Source organism: Pundamilia nyererei, unplaced genomic scaffold, assembly GCF_000239375.1.
Source record: "Pundamilia nyererei isolate P.nyererei 1_Seehausen unplaced genomic scaffold, PunNye1.0 scaffold00008, whole genome shotgun sequence".
Lineage (NCBI taxonomy): Eukaryota > Metazoa > Chordata > Actinopteri > Cichliformes > Cichlidae > Pundamilia > Pundamilia nyererei.
The window spans coordinates 1,311,473-1,334,484 of NW_005187409.1; the positions used below are offsets into that span (position 1 = coordinate 1,311,473).

Sequence of the window (23,012 nt, forward strand, 5' to 3'; positions counted from 1 at the left end):
GTGCAAAGAAAGCCTTCCGATGAAGGGACGGACAGTATGTATGGTGCACTTTGAGCGGTAACGAGAACCGGGCGAGCCAAATATAACCAATCACAGCAGAGCGGCCCTCCCAATGCCTAACAACGTAGCAACCAATTAAAATGCAGCCTTCTTCCGCCTGTTTAAAAATATCCTCTGTGGACCCGCCCCTCCCTGCTGTGTGCACTTCCTCGTTGTTATCCCCGTTGCTAGGGTGACCGCTAAGCTCTGTCAGCGGTTGGTGGAGACCGTGTGACATAAGAGCGTTATCGGGAATTCCTCTCCCCTCGGGGCTCCGTGTGACGGCAAAAGGAGGTAGCTTCAGTTAATGCCGGGAGAAAGCAGCACGCATTTCATACACGTGAGGCGCTAAAGTTTCCCATGTTTCCTAAACGTGTATTCATCCGAGCGCAGCTCCGCAGATGAGGAAGATGTGTCTGTGCGGAGTTTAGACTTTAATGAAATGACAAAAGTTAGAGAAGAGATACCATGGTCGTTAGAATCTTCTTCTTCTCTGGTTCTTGCTTATAGGCACAACATCTGAGATCTGTACTGACCTGACCAAGGAGGACTTAAAAGTAAGTGTCACAGTGAAAACATAAATGAATCCCTCTGTTTCCACACCAGTAACAGGAACATATGATCTTCTGCGGGATCTCTATAATTAAATGCGTTTTAAAAGTATTGATTTTTGATAAAGTCATCAAGGAATTTAAGGGACGGCAAAGTGTGTAAGTGTGTCTATCCTAATATCAGACATTATGTTTACCGTAACTCCAGTTATTAACTTCTCTGCCTCTAATTTCTACTTTTCTTTGTGTCTTTGCTACTTTTTAGTTGATATGTGAACTTGATGTGTTTATGTTTTGGTAAAATGAAAGCTGCAAAATGACTTCTCTCATGCATGTTTATGATTTTGTTGTCCCAGCTGAAACCTGACTAACAAGTTAAGCAACTATCCAGCATATTTAGTCTGAACCTTCTTTGTTTTGCTCCAGGAGCTCTTTGAATGCAGGCTGCAAAGGTTTATATTTGAAACTAAAAGCGTGCAGCCTTTCCCCTAAAGAGAGCTTTGAAACTTCACAGCCATATGACAAACTTCACATGACTGGGGCATGGAGGACTTTTTTTTCTGTTTTTCCTGAACTCAGAGTTAGGTTCACATCATACTTTTACATTAGGAGTTACAACATGTTGTTACTTTTTGTTATGCAACTCTGTTATGCACCTTCGGTATGCACTGTATTGAATCTCACTATCTACCACGGTCTCTGGTGAGTCTCTTGGCACAGGTCAAGCTGACCTTGTCATGGAGGTTTGCCATACAAGGGATCAGTGACGGTGTGTGGACACACCGACAGCTCAGATGTCTATTCCCGAGCTCCTGGGGATGCTGGCAGGTTGTCTTTAAATAGATAAGCACTTTAGTTGTACACCAGAGAGGGGCTGTGACCTATGAGCAAGGTGATTCTCGAGCCTAGGTGTGTCTCAGGGGACGATTCAGCAAAACACTCACCATATGTTATAAGCCATAAGGAAACTCCAGAGGTTTTGATAATGCTATAATCAAGCAAAACTGCTAACAAAATCCTCAAACATTAACATATGTTATATTCTCCTGAGATTTATATGGAAAAAAGGTATTTTGATTTTTTCCATAGAAATCAAGTGTTGGGTTGGTAAAAAACACATTGCAAAACCAATTTTGTTTTTAACTAATTTTATTAAATTGTAACAACATGTGCACTACAGTGCACAAGGGGAGTTCATTGATCACGAATGTGAAACTAACAAAATTCAGTCCTTTTCTTGATTTCTAGAGAGAACTCTTCATCACTGGTATTATTCAGGTCTTGTTCATATATTTGTCCCTGTTCATCATACAGACCTTTGTTGGCCTGGGCAGATTGAGGCAACCTTGAAGGACTCTCTTTAGAAGTGGTCTGACTTTCCCCAGGAGATCCTTTTTTTTCCTCATTTTCTGGCAGCTCATCGACCACTTTCAGCGAAGACCTGATCTTGTAGAAATGACCACATGTCATGGAACCAGCCATAACTGCGACTCTTATTTTGGCAGCCCAGTGCATTGGCATGCAATGTACACTGAGATTCCTAAAAAGCTATTGGTTTCTTCTGGTGCTGTGTTTAAACGACACCCTGAATCCTGTACCATACGCTGGTTGGTCAACAAGGACAAGTCCTGAATTAGTTTTTACTGCTGGAAATACTGCTGTGGGCTCCAGTCATTAAGTGTCATTAGTGCTCTCTCATCTCCAATTCTGCATTCTTCCAACAAAGTCATAAACCGAAGATAATGGAAAATTATTTAGCAAAATAAAATTTAGATACTCCAATATCCGATATAGTTCACTTACAACACATTTACACCATCTTTATAAGTTAAATCAATTTACTGGAAGACATTTCTGCACGTTACCCGTACTTTTTTTCACTCAAAATCAAAAATTCCTGATTCTCCTATATGCTGGTTTTGGACCAGATAGGATGACGGCAGATTCCAGCTGACCCTGTGTCGTTCTCCATTACATCCGCCACTGCATCTTGATAATGTTTGTCTGGCTCCTCCTGGGTTTTCACCCTCTCCTATTTGGCTCATATGACTCTCATCTTCTGAAAGATCTATGTCTGAATCTCCCTCAGTGATTGTGTTAAGAATTCTTTCTGCCTCTGTCAAAGAGTTGTCTACTAGAAAAAAGTGAAATAAATTTAAGTACAAAGTCCTGACGAGCACCAGAGTACACATTAATAAATGAGTCATTTCCTCTGTGAAACTAAATAAGCTTAGGTCTGAAAACCCCCTCAAATTACTTACTAGATGTTTGTTTTTGAAAATTAATCATAATCTGAGTTTAAAAACATATTTTAAATGCAGATATCATGCTTACATGTGACATCATTTTAAAGCTACTGTTGTCCTCTAAGAAACATCAGGACTCAGCAGAGTGGCATGTAGAGTGTGAGTGATACAAGCAAAAACGAAATGTGTACTACAGTGCACAAAAACGAATTACTGTGTCTGGAGATATTATATAACAATGTTTGGGGGTTTTGTACTATTGATCAGTTACTGTGTCTCTTTCATATGTAACAACTTGGTGTAAATAAATAGAAATAGTTGTACAATGGCTTTCACAATGCTCTTTTCTCCTCAGAGGGCCCAACATGTTCCCTGGTGCACTGGAAGCAGCCGGGTGTGTAGAGGGTCTGTCACTGCCCTCTCTGCAACCGCTGCCAGAACTGGAGGAAGAGGAAGCAGAGGCTTCATTGGAGAGGGGGCCAAAGAGGCCAGGACGCTACAGGAAAAGCCTTCAGCTTTTAAAGCCCTTCAGGATAAGGCACAAGTAAACAAAATCGACTTTAATTGTATTTGATGACTCTGGTAGCGAGAGAGATGAATGAGAACATAAAGGCAGAGACGGTTTTAAGCTCCTGCAGTGTGAAGATGTTGTTGTATGTTGAAGTGTGAAGATACACACAGACTCTGGAGTACACATTTGCTCTGTTTGGCCCCTCCCTAATGTGCTGACTATTCGGGTGTAGCCTGAGGCCATGATAAGGGCTTGCAACATATCCTCCAGCAGCACAGTGCCATGTCTGAGCATATACCCACTGATACCCCCCCCCCCACAACTTCTTTTTCTTTTCGCTGCACTCTTAGATTTCTGTGAAGAGCGTGTAAATTACTATCCAAACACAGCCGGCATGATTCACCTTTCATTGACTCTGGCGAGTCAAAGGCGCCGATTATTTCTCAGAAAACCTATGTCTGTCTGTTCCCCCAGCATAGAGCCTCTGTGTGTGTACCTGTGCTTTTATACATCTCACCTATTTCCTCGTCTTCCACTCTATTCCAGGCACCAGCATCCAGTCGATAATGCTGGCCTCTTCTCATTTATGACTCTGCACTGGCTCTCGCCGCTGGCAGTGAAAGCCTACAAGGCGTCCAGCTTGTCTATAGATGATGTGTGGGGACTGTCTTGCCACGAAGCCTCTGCAGTCAACTGCCAAAGGTGAGGTAATTGTGCCAAAGCTGAGGTTTGCCTGATGAAAGGGACCTGCGGTGTTAGGAAGAGTCTATTTATTGTTGAAACACAGTATTCCCACAATACTGGAACCTGGTGAGGCATGAAATAAAAAGGTGAGGTGGGAGTTATTTGACGGTGTTAGATTTTTACGTTTTCTTTATAACAGAGAAATTTAATATATGGGAACTGTCCCCTCTTTAAAAAAAGGGACTTTTGAGTGAAATCACAAAGCAAAACTGTAATATGCTGTTTACACAGACACTGCATGTTGTATAACATATTAATATTGAGTTTTGATGAGCCAAACTTTCTTTCTTTACAGTCAACAATCTGGGAATTATTTTAAATCAGTCATCTGTGTAGCATAGCACTGCGGTAAATACAGGCTAGTATATCTAGCTGGCTGTATTTACCCAGCATCAAATGTGCTGTTCACTCCTTTATGAAACAGCATTTACTAAAATTTGCAGCATCATTGCACAAAATTATAGCCTTATTCAAGATTTATGTCGTCATTAACAAAGAGAGTGAGAATGAGGGTCACAGACAGAGTGTTGGAAACTACTGAAGAACAAACTCCTGTTAAATGGATCTGCCATTTTCTTTTTCTTCATCTTTTCTTCTTCTTTGTATTATTATTAACATCCAAGACTACATATGCAACATATATACAAAGGAAAAAAAGAAACAAGAGAAACAACTTTGACCAAGCAGGAAGGTTTCGACTGGTCAGTACAATGTAGTTATAGATGTTCAAAAACAATACCAGGTCTACAGGGCGTCACAGAGCTGACCAATATTTCCCAGTGTAAAACAAATTGTTCAGATGTATAACTGAGAAATGCTTGTCCAGTTAGTCAATGAACATTGTGATTTCCATTCATATATTAGATGTTGGAAACTTTGCCTGTCTTTGCTCTTTGTATAACTAGTCGTGTTATTGAGCCTTCTCTTTTTAGCGCCACTTACTCTTCTAACCTTTTGTTGACCCCTCCCCGACTCTTTTGAGACGTGCTGCTGCCGTCGAATTCAAAATAAGCTAATACTTTTTTGTGAATTGGCACATTTTCTCAGTTCAAGTAGTTGATATGTTTTCTACAACCAGCTGCAAATAAAATATGGATTCATGAGATTTGCAAATGGCTGCATTATAGGTTGATACATATGCACAAAACTACAGTTTTAGTAGCCTAACCTATAGCATAGATTAACTGGATGGTCTGTAAAATGGATTTCAAAAGGCACCGGTACCACAAGGACAGTCGAGAGGGCACAGACATAAATGAACCCAAATGAAGCCTGGCAGGCAGCCTGAACAGCCCCTTTTTGGCACTAACATCGGCCCTGTCTCTCAACAAGAAATGAATAACAGAGTTACCCTTTTTTTTTGGTTCGGTGTAACAACATTAATTTATACAGTTTTTTCGAGTCGTGGGGGGCGCTGGAGCCTATCCCAGCTGTCATAGGGCGAGAGGCGGGGTACACCCTGGACAGGTCACCAGTCTGTCGCAGGGCCAACACACAGGGACAGACAACCATTCACACTAGTGACAATTTAGATTATCCAATTAACCTATCCCCACAAGCTGCATGTCTTTGGACGGTGGGAGGAAGCCGGAGTACCAGAGAGAACCCACGCAAACATGTGGAGAACATGCAAACTCCACACAGAAAGACCTGATGGTGGAGTTGAACTCAGGACCTTCTTGCTGTGCAGCAACAGTGCTAACCACCGTGCCACCGTGCTGCCTGGTTTCTTTATAAGTGTTGAGTAATGCCAGTGTCATCATTTTAAGTAACATGCAGTCAGCTCACTGCACATGACTGGCATCTTCATTATATGCTCTGATGCTTTAGCTGAAGGAGTGAAAATGAAGTTACTAATTTTCAAATATTCAAATTGCTAATTAACATCTAGTGAAGTTGTGGAGGAGAGTTGCTAATCCATTCTTGGTTAAAATGTGCTTCGGTCACTTGTACAAGTAGATTCTCTTTGTGCTGCAACCCTGAGCTGAGATTGTGTTATTTGTCCAGAGTATCCTGTGGAGCTGTTTGAGGATGGATTCCACTGATATGATATGTAACTGTACAAGCCTGTTTCAGTCTCGTGGGACAGGGTTGTCTTTTTAAAACAAATATCGAGAAGCCCTTTTGTTAAACCTAGTGAGATTAATTGTGACGAAAACGGAAAATGCAAGTTCACGTTTCATTCAGTGTTATTAGTCAGGGTTTTTGGAGTGATACAGCTGTTATGCTGTCGTTTTAGTATTCATAATTATGTACCGTTTTGTGTGTTTGTGCAGCACATAGTTAAGCTATACCTTGAGACTTAACTGATGAACATCCTGTGTCTGTTTACAATACAGGAACGATGTGATGGGATAAAGGCAGGGGAGTGTTGCTAAGAAAGGCTGGGATTACAGATTACCGTGAGAATTTGTGCCTCTCTTAGACAATAATGGCATTAAGTGTGTACCTGCAATGCACAGTGTCTCCCTGTCTCATCCATTAGCTGTCACTGACAGGAGCCGGGCTGGGGCAGACCGTGAGATAAAAGGCCAAGCTACAGCTTGGGAAATGCCTCGTAAAGACGCTCTGATTCTATGAATGAACCTAAATGTTTTACATTAAGCTTATTATTTGTGCTACTCAGGGAAAGTAAAACCAGTGTTTTTTTCCATTGCTGCTGTGACTCAGCAGTAAAAAGGAGAGCGACTATTTGAGGAAGTTCACTCTTGTATCTGGTGACAACTGCGTAGGTTGCCAGTAATGCTTGTTCTGTTTAAAGATCGTGGCTCAGGGCTGAGAGTTTTTGTGCTGCTTTGTGTATGTTAAAAAGAAGCAGACACAGGAAGCAGCAAAAGAGCACAAAGCCACTGGGTGGGTGTCTGTCACAGTTTACATAGCAAGAACATTTACAGAATGGAGATGCAAAAGCACAGCACGGGAAATTGGAAAGGCGCCCTGGGAGAGTTGACACTTGTTGGTTGCTCAGTGAGGTGCGAACCTTGAATGCTGTGTGCTGTTCAAACACACTCCTGCAACATCAGCTTTGTGTGCCATCTGGCATGCTGAAACGATGGCTGTCAGGAACATTTCACTCCTGTTCGAAAGCAAATAATTCCTGCTTTACAGCCCGCACTGTTGCCCTGCTCTCCTCCTTTTCATTTATATGTAGGTACATGTACGCACATGAGCTCTAATATGGTATTTCTAAATACACATGACTTTGGATTTGTGCGATCAGAAGTTTGCATGTGCTCATCGTGCATATAAATATGATGGCAGCTGTTTAGAAATGGCTCAGAGAGACCTCCCCCGCTCGTGTAAATCTACAATTTCCCTTCATAGATCTTGACTGAGTTCCTTGGACTTTCTCATTGTTTTGAATATTGGCCAGTCCTGTCACACAAATGTGTGCATATTTTGTATGTGCACATTGTAGCCTGTATGTATACTTTTGTCCCCGTGTGGATTAAATCCATTATAAACTCATACTTGTGCAACCAGTTCTTGCTTTCTAAAGTAATGCTTTAAAATCGTTCCACCGTGGAAAAAGAACAGTTCAAACTCATTAAAATCATTAAAACTCCCAAATTATCTGTAATCTTCTGACCACAGTTGTATATTCATTTTGGACAGTAATGGGGGGGTGCTTAAAAAAATCTCTTCCAGTTTAATTTGCTATTCCTCGCTTGGTTCTTTGATTGGATTTAGGAACACTAGTCTAACTTTCTGTGAATCAAACTGTGTCTCTGCAGCATTTGGAGTGCAAATAATTGCAATTCCTTAGATTTAGCACCATTTGACTTCAAGTAGCAATTACCAGGCCGTGCAAGAGTGTAGCGGGTATAATGTTGTGTCTATCTCTGATACGTTTTTAATAAAGTCGTTAGGGCGTTAATTACTTTCTGCAGCTGCTCGACTGCTGCTTTATAGAGTCATTAGCCGTGATGCATTTGGCCAACAAGATATTTACCCACTTCAAATGGCATTATACAGCAATAAAAGTGCATTAGCACATCTTTAACATGTTTGGTGGTACCTTTCTCAGTGCGATTATGTGAAGCGTGATTGTATATTGTAGGTCACCTTTATACTATTATCACCCTAGCTATCTTCAGTTGTCGTTGGGGGTTTTTGATTGCATTGATTGCCTTCTATACTGTTTTTATCCTCTATTTTGGGAAGTGCTGATTTTATCCAATTAAAGAAAAAAATATCCAAGAAACTTTTGGGCTCTTTACCACCACATTGGATAGCACTGATGCGTGAACAAAGGGGGAGCCGTTAGAGAGTTATATATATTTAGTTTAGTGAGAATGGACTCATGTTTGGCTGAACTGTGCACTCCTATAGTTTGTCACTATTTGTGATCCTGGGTTTTGGTTCCAGGCTTGAACATTTGTGGCACGAGGAGCTCAAACGAAGCGGGCGAGAGGGGGCATCCCTGACAAGAGTCTTCTGGAGGTTCTGCCAAACCCGTACGCTGGTGGCCGTATTCTCCCTGCTTCTCACAATGGTGGCCGGCTTTGTTGGGGCTGTGAGTACAGTCTAAATCCTTCTTTGCCTTTTATATTTTTTTGCTGATTCAGCTAAAACGCCTTTCAGCATGGTCGCTGGCTTGGAGCCTCAAGTCCATGTATTTTCAGAAAATCACTTTATCCTGTTTCATGCTGGTCTGGAAATTGAAATGAAAACATACTGGGAGATTACAAAGCCTTAGATACTGAGAGTCATATTAATACCATAGATTAGCTGTTTTGTACCCAGTCACACTTTGGTCCAGATATGCGCGGGGCTTTTTATGTGGCACACTTGTAGCTTTAGATTCCCTGCCAAAACAGCTCTCAGATGATTGTCGCAGAACAAACTCAAAGTGTGAATATTTCTAAACATTCCTTATCAGAAAACTGAAGGGTAATGATGTTTGAAGTTCTAAGTCTGCGGCATGTCTGAGTGACTTTCATTGTTCCTTTTGCTCCAAGCTGTTTCTTTTGATGTCTTATGTGCATACTGTGTGATTCCTGTACCCACAACTAATAGCATTAACTGGATTTAGTTCTTAGACAATGACGCATTTGTCGCACATTCTTATGTGATTTTTTCCTCTTTAGTGCATTTAATGACAAAGCAATGTTGTATGTATTCTTTCTACTGACTAATTTTACTTATCCAGGCGAGCAAAAATATTGCTTAAAAATGCATTTTGTCATATTTTATTTTGTCCACTTTTAATCAAGTTGTATATGAAATATTTCCTGTTTCTGCTTGTTTTTATTCTGTCTCCTACGTTATCTCTGTCCTTGTTTTTTTTCTCTGTGCTTTCCTTCTTTCCTCACTCTTTCCTTTCTGTCACTCCATGTGGGCAGGCTATCCTGGTTAAATCTCTGCTGGAGTATTCCCAGAGCTCAGAGAGCTCTGTGTGGTATGGCCTGTCTCTGGCAGCCGGGCTCTTCCTCATGGAACTGATGCGCTCCTGGTCTCTGGGACTCATGTGGGCCGTCAATTACCGCACTGCAGCACGCCTCCGTGGGGCCACTCTTACCCTGGCCTTCCACAAGATCCTCCGCCTGCGCAGCACTAAAGACATCAGTCCGGGCGAGGTAGGTGTTGTAACCCTGGAGGGAACTCCTCTTCATATTAAAGAAATCATCCCTCGCTGCAGGGCACCACATGCAGATGATTGAGATGGATTTAATTTCTGCTCTTACACCAGTCCTGCTTAGATTTCGACAAATCCCATAGCCTGAGGGAGGGGAGGCTGTCTAAGATTAGTCATTACTCAGCTTAAGAGGAATCATTGTCCAACAAGTGAATGTGGGAATAAGGATAACTGTGTTCATAAAACTGTTTTTGTAGTAATATTTGGAGGAATTTTGAAGCAGTGCTTCATGTAAATCACTGTCTCTCTCTACCTAGCTGATCAACATCTGCTCCAGTGATGGCCAGCGGCTCTATGAAGCAGTGTGTGTGGGCTGCCTTCTGGCTGGAGGGCCACTTGTGGGAATACTGGGTCTATCTTACACTGCATTCTTCCTGGGCCCCACGGCTCTGATGGGGTCATCCATTTTCATCATCATTTACCCTGTCATGGTACGACTTTCACTATAACATCTAACCAGAGGCAAAGAATGGAAAACATGGTTGTCTGTCTGTCATTCTTTTTAAAGTGGACCTTTTATGCTGATTTCCGGCTCCTTATTTTTTATTCCTGGACTCTGCTAGACTTGCATGAGTCACAGTTCAAAAAACTGCTCATATATCTTGTGCTGTGCCTCGTTGCAGCACCTCTATTCCTTCTCTGTCTGAAGCAAGCTGTTTTTCTCCTTTTCTCCCATCCTCCCTGTAAGCCAACTTTTTTTTAAAGACAGAGTGGTGTGCTTTAGATGACCGTATTAGGAATATCTGCTCTCTTTGACAAACAAATCCAGCAGCAGAAGAAATTGAAATGGAGCGTTTAGGGCAGACTGAAGCTTTTTGGCTCATGTGGAGTACGTGTACATAAATTGACCTGATTTAAAATTTTGGTGATGTTTAATATGAGCGTCCATCAGTATGACAGTTCATCGATATGAGAGAAAATGAGGTAATAGGTCCGCTTTAAGATAATGTAATTATAGCAGTTTCAAAAAGTTTTACCAAAGATTACTCAGCAGAGAGTTTATTATTGCTGATTCATTCTTAGTTGAAGACAGAAATCGTAACATCATTAAAGTCTTTAAGTTAATTTAGATTATTGGAGAGCCAAACAGACACTTTTTAAAAGCATCATAACTCTGTGGCTATCAGTCGCCTGTCAACTTTCTAACTGTTGTTTTCAAATTACACTCAGTCTGAGCTGTAGTCTGACAGCTAGAGACCCTGCTATTGATGGGGAAGGCGTTTATCACTCTGGTCTCCGGGACAGGCCTGCAGCACAGTTAATGTGATTATGTCTGCTTTCATTTCCTCCCCCGCCACTTATTTCTCCTGTCATCATTTCCCCCGTTCCTGTCTGGACAGATGCTTGCATCGAGGTTGACGGCATATTTCCGCAAGAAGTGTGTGGCAGTCAGCGACCAGCGCGTGAGGCTGATGAACGAGATCTTGGGCTGCATAAAGTTCATCAAGATGTATTGTTGGGAAGATGCCTTTGCAAAAAACATTCGCAGTGAGTGGCAGTCATGTGACTCAGCAATATATCCAATGCTCATTTCTTGAATGTGGTGAAGACCTGAGAACTTTGTGCAGGTCAGCATTTTTGAGAATAAAGTGCCACTTCACTTGAACATCTTTTACTCATGCAAATTAGTCACTAAATGAGCAGTTTATCACCTAAAAGTAGGCTTGTCCTCGTAGCAAACTGGCATGATAACCCTGCCCCTTAATCCATTTCCATTAACCTGCCCTGTTTAAGTGTGCCATTGTCTATAATCAAAGGCACTTTCAATCCCTGCGCTTCAAGATTAATTTGCAAAGTGTTTGGGGCCCTATGATACCTTAAATGGCTGTCAAGGCTGCTCTACTTATTCATGACTAAGCGATGGCCTTTTCTCATGAGGTCCTTGCTCTAGGTCATGGATAAGCATCATTTTCCCTATTTAATCTGCTCCAAATTAGCCAGCTGGGTCTCACTTTAATTGCTGTCTTGTGATTACCTGCTATAATAACAATAATTAATTGGCATTCATTGGTGAATGAGTCTTAAGAGTTACAATGTCATTCCAAATTTACAGTCAGCAATTGTGCCGATGACTCCTCCTTTGTAGTTTATGCAAGAACACACACATCCCAATGGGGAATAAGGACAATGAAGTGACTAAACGAGCCCGTGCAAACGGGACATACAAACATAGACGAGAGGGTCAACATTCAGGAATTGGACTTGAAAAGTTTTCAAGGATCACCAGCTTTTGGAGCCCCTTTGAAGAGCGAGTCTCTTGTCCTCTCTTGTATCTATTTTTGTGTGCTTGCTATTTTGGTGAGTGACTCTGATTGTGGTGTGGATTGGCTGGCCAACACTTTCACTCGACCCTTACGTCACATTCGCATTCTTTGTGTCTGTCCTTGGTTATTTATCATCTCTGTCTTTCTGATCTCCTCGACAGAAGTGCGGTTAGAAGAGAGGAGCATACTAGAGAGGGCCGGGAACGTCCAAAGCATAACAGTGGGATTGTCTCCTGTCATTATGGTGCTCGCAAGCGTCTGCACTTTCTCCTTACATATGGCCTTAGGTTATGACCTAACCGCAGCTGAGGTATTTATATATAAAAATCTACCGGTGTGTGACAAGAAAATAGGAAAAACATGAATGACAATTATGCTTTGTGGTATGTAGAAAAGTACTGAGCCCAGAGGATTCTGATTTTCACATCAAAATGGCAACAAGACAAAAAAATCTAAGGGACATATTGGGGCACGGATGGTCCACTGGCTAAATCATTAATCAATGTTGTCCAAAACTGAAGCACTATGGTGTGGTTTTCCTATAATTTGTCACCCATCCGTAGTCAGCATGTTGACTGCATATTTATTTAAATCGTGTAACTTTTAAGATGCCCACCAAGTCTGTGGTCATGACGAGCACATATACACATTTTAAAGTCAAACTTCATGAATATAAATACATTATTGAGTATAACTGTCTCCATCTCTACACATCCCACCTCAGGCTTTCACTGTGGTTGCAGTTTTCAATGCTATGACCTTTGCCCTGAGAGTCACACCACTGGCGGTGAGGTCACTATCAGAGGCTTCTGTTGCAGTCAAAAGATTTCAGGTGAGAAAGACGGACTGGTGTCTTGTAAAAGTGGATAAATGATCATGTTTCATGTAAAGAATAGTGATGTAGCTGTTGATGTCTTCATGTCTTAATAGTATTTTAAGATGTCAAGGTTGATAAAGCATACATGAACTTAATAATCCATATCACTTCTCAGAATAAGTACCTTTTTTTAGAGGTCACATAGTGTGTCAGTGGGGAAGCAGTTTTTAGCCTATTCACGTATCACATCTGACATTTTTTGCTGTTTTCCAAACACGTGATAAATACAAAGCTAAGTAAAAAGCTTTTTTTTTAAAAATATATACTTTATTAATCCCCTGTAGTGAAATTACTCTCTGCATTTAACCCAATCAGTCAGTGAAGCAGTGGGCAGCCACCAATTCAGTGACTGGAGAGCAGTGTGTAGGGACGGTACCTTGCCCAGCGGTACCTCAGGGTAGCCGTTCAGTGGATTTGAACCCCCGACCTTCTGATCATTAGATTTATCCTTGGGTTTTCTGTATTTTTTTTTATTTACAGTCGTTTCTTTATTTTTTCCGTTTTCGTAGTACTTAACCTGTTTACCACATGTTTTTAAAAAAGGATTAAACTGCACTTTTGTTTTTCAAGCACTAAAATATTTAAGTAACTATTAAACTGGTCATCACAATGCGTGTTGTCTATAATCTATCCCACTACGTTTGACTCCACAGAGGCTCTTCACGATGGATGACAGAGAGGAGGTTGTAGAAAAAATGGAGGATCCTGGCAACGCCGTAGAATTTCAGGTTGCCACGCTGGCTTGGGAAAAGGCAAAAGGCAAAAAACCAAACCCGGCTCCCAAGAAGCGAGGAGTAATGAAGCATGTGCTGCGAAGGGAAAAGCTTAGCTTGTACATCTCCACAGAGGATGGCAAAGGAAACAAGGAAAACCCCAATGTGCAAAGTCTCCTCACAAATATGGAGCAGGAGAGTCCACAAAGCACCGTCTCCTCCACTCAAAGCATACGCCCCCCACTGCACAAGACCCTGCACCAAATTAACCTGCGTATAAAGAAGGTAACACCACAAACACATATCAAGTCGATTAATTGTGCTTTTTCTCAGTTGTAGTCCTTCCATACATGTTACTTACAGTGGTGAATACTCATATTAAACATGACAAAAGGGTATAAAGTAAAGATCATTTTAAACAGTGATTCCTGCAAGGCTACTTTGGTAGCATTAGAGAATGTTCTCTATTTTGCCACTGCTACTAGGGGTCGCTGGTTGGAATCTGTGGAGGTGTCGGGAGTGGAAAGAGCTCTCTTCTGTCTGCTCTGCTGGGACAGGTGAGATTCGAGTGAATGCTCAACTAGATGCTCACTTTAGATTTCCTCTTCAGATAACCCAGAATAACTCATGAATAACAACAAGGACAGCTTTTCTTGCTGAAGTTTTCAGTCACACACAATGTCACAGTATAACCTGCAATCTGAAAAGGACTTTTTCAACTGTTTTCTCTGCTCCCTACCTTCTGCCTTTGTGTTTTAGATGACTCTGTTAGAAGGAAAAGTTGCTGTCAGCGGTGGCTTCGCATATGTGTCCCAACAAGCCTGGATCCTAAATGATTCTCTCAAGGAAAATATCTTGTTTGGAAATAAGTATAACCCAGACAAGTAAGAATAAGTACTGTATAACCGTGTTATAAGTAAAAAAGCGCTAAACCTGCAAATTTATCCCTAACTTTGCATATTTGTTTCGACATTAGATACAGTGCAGTGCTGGAGGCGTGCTGTTTACTCCCAGACATTGCAGAGCTCCCATATGGAGACATGACAGAGGTATCTGTTGCTTCTTTTTAACAAAATGTCAGCTCCGAAAACATCGATTTCTCAAATATCATGCCCAGCAGTTTCATTTTATGCAATAAATTTAATTCAGCCTCAGCACGAGGAGAGTTTTGTGCAAAATGTATTTTTATTTTCTCTTTTTAGATTGGCGAGAGGGGTGCCAACCTGAGTGGAGGGCAGCGTCAGCGAGTGAGCCTGGCGCGTGCACTCTACAGTGAGCGGCCCATTCTTCTCCTGGATGACCCTCTCAGTGCTGTTGATGCCTGTGTGGGCTCCCATATCTTCAGTAAAGCCATTCTGGGGGCCGCTAAAGGCAAAACCATACTCTTTGTAACACATCAGCTGCAGGTAAGTATCACCTGTGAAATTCCAATAATTTCCATCAACATCCTTTTGCAGTTTCTGCTCTTTTAGAATATTTCAGTCCTTTCTGTCGAACTGAGTCTTTCTTGCTTTTTCAACCATGAGAAATGTTGCTTCTTTGTTGGAAAAGCTCCAGCGATCAATTAATAAAAAGTTTAAACCTTCAAAAATCCACAGAATGTCTGCAAAATTAATATCTTGCTCTTTTGCCTCTTTCATGCATTTATCTTTTAGTATCTTCCTGAGTGCGATGTTGTTATTCTTATGAAGGACGGCCAGATTGCTGAGCACGGTACCCATGTGCAGCTAATTGGTAAAGACCGCAACTATGCCATGCTATTCAACAGCATGCAACAGGAGGTAAGGCCAGGGGCGCACGAGGAGCAAAGCCAACTCTTTTGAATAAGGCATCTTTGCCCTCACGACACAATAAAACTGAACATTACAAGCTGAATAATTCATAAGCCCAGAAAGGCAGGCCCTGTAGCAAGGAAATGTTAATGCATACAAAGGCTTTTATTATTTATGTGTGCAGGGATTTACTGGTGAGCTGCTAAAGACCATGTCACCGATATCTCTGTTTTAATAATGTCCACAATGCCATTGCTATGGCCGTTGTGATTTCTGCTGGTGACATGTGTCAAAACTCTTCCCCCACTCCCCTTTTTTACTCTCAGAATCTGGTGAAAGAGAAACTAAAAAACAAAGAGCAGAGGGTAGGTGGAAATAAGGCTGACAGTGCCACTGATGTTGCCGAGGTCAGCCCAAAGATGGAAAGCAAGAAAGGAGGTGAGAAACTCTGCCCGTTTTCATGCTTCTCATGTAAATCGCTGTTTTCCATGAGAATGGTTCATAAGTAACTTCTTTTCTGGCTTTTATATTTAGAACCATTGATGAAAGCTGAAGAGAAAGGCTCTGGTTCAGTCCCGTGGTCTGTTTACGGAGCCTACATCAAAGCAGCGGGAGGCCCAGTAGTCTTCGTCATCAACATCTTCTTCTTTGTTTCCACCACAGGCAGCCTAGCTTTCAGTAACTGGTGGCTGAGCCACTGGATCAGACAGGGCAGCGGGGTGAGTGTAGATGACTCTAGTTTTCTATAATACAGGATTCTCAGTGGTGTGTGTTTGACTCCCAAAAGAAAAATAACTAGTGTGTTTGGATGAGTGTGGCAGCCGACTGAGCATTAATCTGGATGTGCATGATTAAAAAAGTAACAGCACCTTGGTAAACTTAATTAAAAACAAGAGTGAGCAGTAAAGAAACAGATGTGCAGCTAAGCAGTTGGTGGCTGCTGTTGAGAAATGTGCTTGGAATGGCAAACACCACCCAACGGACTGATTTTCATGCCTTTTTTTTGTGATCCAAAGTGTGCTTTTCTCAATTTCATTAGAGACCAAATGGGGAAAGAAAGATTTTTTTTGTCAGCCTGTAATTTGTTGCTCCATCTGCCCTCAGAACACATCATTAATCTCGGTGAATGAAACAATAGCGAGCAACAGCATGAGACTCAACCCTCATATTCGGTACTATTCAACTGTTTACATCATCTCCATGGGAGCTGTGTTGTTGCTGAAGACAATCAGAGGGTTGGTGTTTGTGAAGGTAAGCCCCTTTCTTTCACGTTTGTCCTCTTAACCACTGATGAACTTTAAAATTGAGTAAAATGTGTACCTTATATCCAGACAGCGCTCCTGCTTGGACGTCTACACTGTCATTTGTTCGTGCTCTTATGGATCCAGTGCTTGCAGGACAAGTCAGCTTATCTGTCCACTGTCCTGTCTCACAACTCATACAGTGGCTGCATGCATATCAGTCTGTTTCTTTATGAGAAACGGAGACAAAGAAGCAGAGAGAAAGAGCGTGTGAGTGTGCGTCTGTGTGTGTGCGTGCACGCTCGTGTATTTCAGCATCCCCTCGAGTGTGCATCCTCGTTTTCAAGCTAACCCATCCTGACACTGCACTGCAGAGGTTAGGTCCCCACGTTAATGTGTGCCACTTAAAATTGCAAATTTTTCAAAGATGGCTAATCTTTTTTTTACCTCTAGCTGTGATGAGATCTTTGTGAGTGTTAAATATTCCATTAATAGAATTAATTTGTTCTCTGCTGCCACAAGTAATTTCTGTCCAATTGTTGAAATGTCTCATGCGCAGTAGGTCATGACCTTTTATGTCAGCCTCCCGGAAACTCATCATAAATGAAGATTTGACAGCACTACTCTGTGCATGACAGCTACCCACCACTGTGCACATGCATAGCATATGTAGCATTTATAACACTCGGGCAACATATGTGTTCCACTGTACCCGCTGTGCTTTGAGGTTTAAAACTGTGTCGACTAACAGACAGTTTCACTCCAACTGTCTGTTTATCCAAGCAATGAATGTGTCCATACGGTTGTTGTTTACACGTGTCAGGTCTCGTGTTCAAGCACAACATGTGTCGTCTGTGTTGACAGTGCACCGTGAAGGCTGCCTCCGTGCTCCACGACAAGCTGTTCAGCCGGATCCTCCATTGCCCTATGCACTTTTTTGATACAACACCTCTGGGTCGTATCCTGACCCGCTTCTCTAGGGACATGGACGAGGGTGAGTCTTGATTTGTCTTGACTGTGAGCCTTTCCCCCAGGAGACCTTTCAGTCAGTGAAGTCACCCTGGTTGACAAGGTGTAGTGCAAAGACACAGTGTGATTTGACATGGAGCGTTTTCCCTAGTGAGTGGCTCTCTGTTATGCACTTCACTGGTGTCTTTGCTTGACATGTTGATTTGTGAGCTGTTGTTTCTTTGGGTGGTTGGGTTTAATATTTTCGCAGACTCTGCTGTTTTTTTGCCGCTCATAGATTTTCCCCTGACAAAAGACACTTAGTGGGACCTAGAGAGACTCTACACAGTGCATCTGATGTACTTTATCTCCACAGTGGATGTGCGTCTCACCATGCAAGCTGAGATGCTCCTGCAGAACCTGTCCCTGGTGCTGCTTTGCTTGGGAATGGTGGGCATTGTCTTCCCCTGGTTCCTCATTTCAGTCCTGCCTCTGGGAGGCTTTCTCTACATTGTCAATCGTCTTTCCAGGTCAGACATTCAACACTCTCGTCCTAATCTTGGCTTTTGTTATTTTGTCCAAGACTATAATGCAGACAATGTAGAATGGTCAGCTCCATACTGTGAAATTGCTCCATACAGACAAAATGACTTAAGCTTTTTATGAAAAGCAATAAATTTCACTGTAACTAATATTGAACCCCAAGTACCCCATGATGCATCCATCTGGGTTTGGATAAATGCGTGACGATTAACAATGTGTCTGTGAATGCAGTTGTGATCATGGCTTTGAAACTCAACTTGGGATTCAGCGTTGACTAGCTAACTTGATAGATAGTTAGGTTTATAACATGAGTTAACTAGTAGAACAGCTTGGGAGCACAGTGGCTGCCAAGCAAGAAGATTCTCTGCTTGTCATTTTAACTCGTCATTCTAAAGTGGCTGTTGGCAAAACCTCTCACCCAGTATCTGGTGTATGCTTCCATGGATGAATGAAGTGTGCCAACATGATTGAGCTGAGCCAAGGGTAAAGAGCCTTCATGTGACTTTATTTTAGTCTAAAACTTAAAAAATCAAGAGTAAAACCTCTATAATTCATCCAGTTTTTAGTAAAAGAGCTGTTTTCTATGATAGATATGGACATAATGGAAATTCTGAAAATTCAAGTAGCTAATACTGTATGGTCCCTCAAATTATTGACCCCAGAGTATCCACTTTTGAAAGATTGTATCAACTATGTGCTAAAAGTGTGATTTGTGTACACTAAAAACATGCTCCACATGCAGCCATACCAAGAGTCATGATCACACAGTTTTTCCTGCCTTCATAAGTTTACAAAAGTTACGGGTCCGCTAGTCTCTTGGTGGTTCATCCCACCACACAGATGCTTAAAGTCTTTTTTTTCAAAGCAAGCGGAACTGACAAGGAGATACCGTCATGCAATGCAAAGTAATTGGAGAGCAGTAAGTTGCTTTCCCCTATGAGTTGTATTTTTAACTGACAGCTGCCTCTTATTTTCTCTACATGGAGTTGATAAGAGTGAAGTGCATGCAGTAAAGGTGAGGCTTAACACACAGAGCTAACACAGGCAAAAAGCCCACCGTAGATCGTCAAAGTTGGGGTGATAAGTTAGAACTAATCAGAACACCTGCATTTTTGTTTTCTTTTGTTTAGTTCTCCTCTCGTTTAGTTCTGGTCCACAGATTGAAACAATACCCTTCGTTTTTAGTGTCTCTCAAGTTTTAAGAGAGACACTTTTCTAAAGTCCAGCCTTTATCTGACAGCAGTGAAGAAAGCAAAGTTAAGCAGATTTTCTTTAAGCCTGATGGATGCTTCGATAAAGAAAATTAAATCCAGCTATAACAAGGACTGAGAAATTACTTGAGAATGGAGGAAAGCTGGTGATTCTCAAAGCCTTTTGGCTCTTTTCCTGTTTTGTTTTACTTTTCCCATTTTTGCACTGAGGGAATATGACACAGTGCACAAAGTTTAGGTTAGATATATCAAAATTTAAGACTTGCTCTTAGCATTTGTCATGTGGCTCAAGTTCTTGTACACAAACATACTCTTTGCCTTACGCTTAGTTTAGTCAGTTTGGATCTAATCACCCCAGTGGGGACCAAATATTGGAATGTTACTATACTTGTGAGGACCAGCAGACTTTATGGGGACAATATCCCATCCTTATGAATTTGAAGGCATTTGTGAGACTCAAAATGTGGTTTTAGTGTCAGGGTTACAATCAGTTAGGGTTAGGCATTCATTTTTGATGGTTAGGGTGAGCCGTTAGGGAAAGCATTATGTCAATTAGATGTCCCCACCAAGATTTGAAAACAGACCTGTGTGTGTGTTTGTTTGTTCCTTTTTAAAATGTGGCCATGCAGAGCTGGCAGATTGTGGGTTGCAGCTTTCTTGAGAACTGCTCATCAAAACATCACGAGTGACTGAAGTAAAACCAAAAATACATGAAAATAAATCAAACTGTCTACTCTTCTGTGTGTGAAATAGTTTGAAATTTAGACCCTTAGAGTGATGACATTTTGTAAAAGCTACATGTCTCTGTCATGTCTCCTTTTCAAAGGCCTTTTCAAAGACTTCAAAGGCCTCTTTGAGGCTTAAACGATTGAATAAGTTTTCGTTTTCTGTTAGGGAAAGGCCTTGTCACGTACTTGTGATGGTTGAACTTAGTGGTAAGCTGCTTCGGGCTAATAATTGTCAGTGAATATACTTATATACTACTTTCTGCATTCATAATTTCCCAACACCATCACTGTTTTACAGATAGCTGTAGACACTCGCTGTTGTACCACTCTCCTGACCTCCTCTGTGCAATTTGACAATGATTTGAACCAAAAATGTCAAATTTGGATTCCTCACTCCATAAGACCTTTTGTCACTCACTTTCAGTCCAGTTCTTGTGTAATTTAGCAAACCTCGGTGTTTCTCCCTGTTTGCCCTTTTTAAGAATGGCTTCTTGACAGCGAAGCCTCCACTGTGACCATTTCTGATGAGGCTTCGACAAACAGTAGATAAGCTGAAGGGACAGATGTATCTCTCAGGTCCTATGTCAAGCCTTTTCTGGCTTTTTTTCCTATTTATTAAGGACACAACTTTCATCTGCTGAAGATGATCCCCGGGCTTGCCATTTCTTTTGTCACATAACATAGCAAGCTGCAAATAACGACATATCAAAAGGCAGAATTTAAAATTGGTTCTATCGTTGATTGTCTGTTAGGTGTACACACAACACTGGTTCTTCCTTTGAGTTTGTTGCCTTTTTATGCGTGAATGATTCATAGGTCAACATATTCCTCTGAAGATGATCAGGTACAAGGACTAGACTGAAAATGTGTGGAGTAAAAAAACAGCCAAAGATTAACTTTGAAAGGCTTTCAGAAAGCCTGGAAAACTATTGCCTAAGACATTCTTCCCATACACGAATATGAGCAGGGATCATTCAGTCTGGGGGAAAGTCTGGTACAACTCTTGAGAACTGCTAATCCAAAAATATTTAACTCACTACTGCACTTACTGGGGCGATCGTGGCTCAAGAGTTGGGAGTTCGTCTTGTAATTGGAAGGTTGCCGGTTCGAACCCCGGCTCCGACAGTCTCGGTCGTTGTGTCCTTGGGCGAGACACTTCACCCGTTGCCTACTGGTGGTGGTCAGAGGGCCCGGTGGCGCCAGTGTCCGGCAGCCTCGCCTCTGTCAGTGCGCCCCAGGGTGGCTGTGGCTACAATGTAGCTGGCAATCACCAGTGTGTGAGTGTGTGAATGGGTGGATGATTGTGTAAAGCGCTTTGGGGTCCTTAGGACCAAGTAAAGCGCTACACAAATACAGGCCATTTGCCATTATTCAGACTGAGAACTTTTATTGTCATTGTACAGTTGTTTGCACAAAGAAATTATGTAACAAGGTGCAAAAGTAAAACACAAACACAAACAAGCCGCCAGTTAAAATCTTCTCCACTTATTTAAAACATGCTCTAATCTGTAGTGTTTAATATGGAGTCACTTTGGACCACAGAGAGAGACTGCTAAAGGTAAATACCATGGAAAGAAGTACTGTGATAATCTTTATCTGAACTGATCTGTTCCATAGTAAATTTTGCAAATGCACTTAGTCATTTTATATATTTTTTTCAGCAGTTGTGCAATATAGGTGAAACCACACAGGGAAACAACAGCTCGCCGGAGTCTCGGGAAATAACCAGAGCATATTGTTATTTCCTCTATCAGTGAGCTCAAGAAGCTCACGAGTCTCTGTGTTATTGCTGCTCCGATGTGAAATCTGAAAGCACATTTAGATTTAAACACATAAAACTATGAGTGTTTTTGACTTTTAGACTTGTATCATAATGACAAATATAAGATAAACTGATATACAGTAGCTATGATTATGTTTGGAGGTGGATTTAGTTTCAGGGAGCTCAGACATTTGAAACTTTCCCTCCCAGTCTCTGTATGTACCGCTTGATATTTTTAAACTGGAATTCTTGATTACTTTAATCAGACTTGACACCATTTTTGTCTCTCGAGTGATTAATAAATCACTAAGCATCTTCAGTCATCTTTAAAGAAACATTTTATTTATGGGTAGTGCAGGAATTAGTGATGAATTCTGAGTAAACAACAGAGACCCAGAAGGAAGAGATGATCCCCACCTGTCACTGGAAGGTAGTGATGACCCTTGGCAATGCTGTTGAACAGGGCGAAATGCTGTATCTGACAAAGTCACGACATCCCGAGATATTTATGGATGTTACATCAACCTAGATCTCGCATTGATATTACCCACTTCTAAAGCAGCTTTTTATTGAATTCTGAGACGGAGCAGCCCAGGGCATAAACATGTTTGTCTGGATCACAGCCTCGAAGCGAGGAAGTGTCATGTTCCTTCCGTCTCTCTTCGCAGCTTTTTATGAGAAAACTGAATGATTCATAGGAGATGTGTAATTCCCATGTACCGTTCGTTCAGTCTTGGCATCTAAAAATAGGAAGACACCACACCTTTGTCAGTATAACTCTCTCCCCGACACTTTGTCTCGAATGGCGAGTCTGATGTCTGGCTGTCTGTGTGTATGAAACACTGCTCATAATGTTGCACAAGCATCAGATAGAGGGAAACGGTGGGGAAGTAAGAAAAACTGGTGCCATGTTTTGGACCATGTGCCGATCCGTCTCTGCCCGTCATTTCATCATGATTTGTCTGCAGCGCTCTTGGATCGTTAAAGCTGATGCGTTCTCCATTCCTTCACTCCTCACTCGTGTTTCGGTATTAACGTGCGTCAGTTTTCCCTCCGAAATAGAGGCCAGTGCATGTAAAGTAAAAATGTGGCTGAAAGCTGCACTGTCAATTTAACTGAAATATAACATACGTGCGTTGGTTGTCAAAACAAACATTACTCTCGTGTTTCATAAAATTGTCTCTTTTGCACGTACTCCGGCTCGTCTTTTGTGATTTCCAGTTG

At 41.7% G+C, this 23,012-nt stretch overlaps 1 protein-coding gene across 2 annotated transcripts in view; it reads left to right on the forward strand.

The window, feature by feature from the left end:
* Positions 1–214: 214 nt before the first annotated feature.
* The window catches only part of LOC102196863 (multidrug resistance-associated protein 5), a 29,430-nt gene continuing 6,632 nt past the window's right edge, over positions 215–23,012 (forward strand). Inside the window, exons 1-21 of one of the 2 annotated variants that reach the window (XM_005722862.1) lie at positions 215–379; positions 550–596; positions 3,192–3,380; positions 3,894–4,049; positions 8,460–8,607; positions 9,437–9,670; positions 9,987–10,160; positions 11,070–11,217; positions 12,155–12,303; positions 12,718–12,825; positions 13,524–13,868; positions 14,069–14,140; positions 14,343–14,467; positions 14,560–14,632; positions 14,786–14,989; positions 15,239–15,364; positions 15,682–15,793; positions 15,890–16,074; positions 16,460–16,606; positions 17,461–17,590; positions 17,921–18,074. In XM_005722862.1, the coding sequence (XP_005722919.1) occupies positions 3,202–3,380; positions 3,894–4,049; positions 8,460–8,607; positions 9,437–9,670; positions 9,987–10,160; positions 11,070–11,217; positions 12,155–12,303; positions 12,718–12,825; positions 13,524–13,868; positions 14,069–14,140; positions 14,343–14,467; positions 14,560–14,632; positions 14,786–14,989; positions 15,239–15,364; positions 15,682–15,793; positions 15,890–16,074; positions 16,460–16,606; positions 17,461–17,590; positions 17,921–18,074 (2,969 nt within the window). In that variant the 5' untranslated portion in view covers positions 215–379; positions 550–596; positions 3,192–3,201. The remainder of the gene's footprint in view (positions 380–549; positions 597–3,191; positions 3,381–3,893; positions 4,050–8,459; positions 8,608–9,436; positions 9,671–9,986; positions 10,161–11,069; positions 11,218–12,154; positions 12,304–12,717; positions 12,826–13,523; positions 13,869–14,068; positions 14,141–14,342; positions 14,468–14,559; positions 14,633–14,785; positions 14,990–15,238; positions 15,365–15,681; positions 15,794–15,889; positions 16,075–16,459; positions 16,607–17,460; positions 17,591–17,920; positions 18,075–23,012) is intronic. The other variant, XM_005722863.1, reaches the window with a different exon arrangement.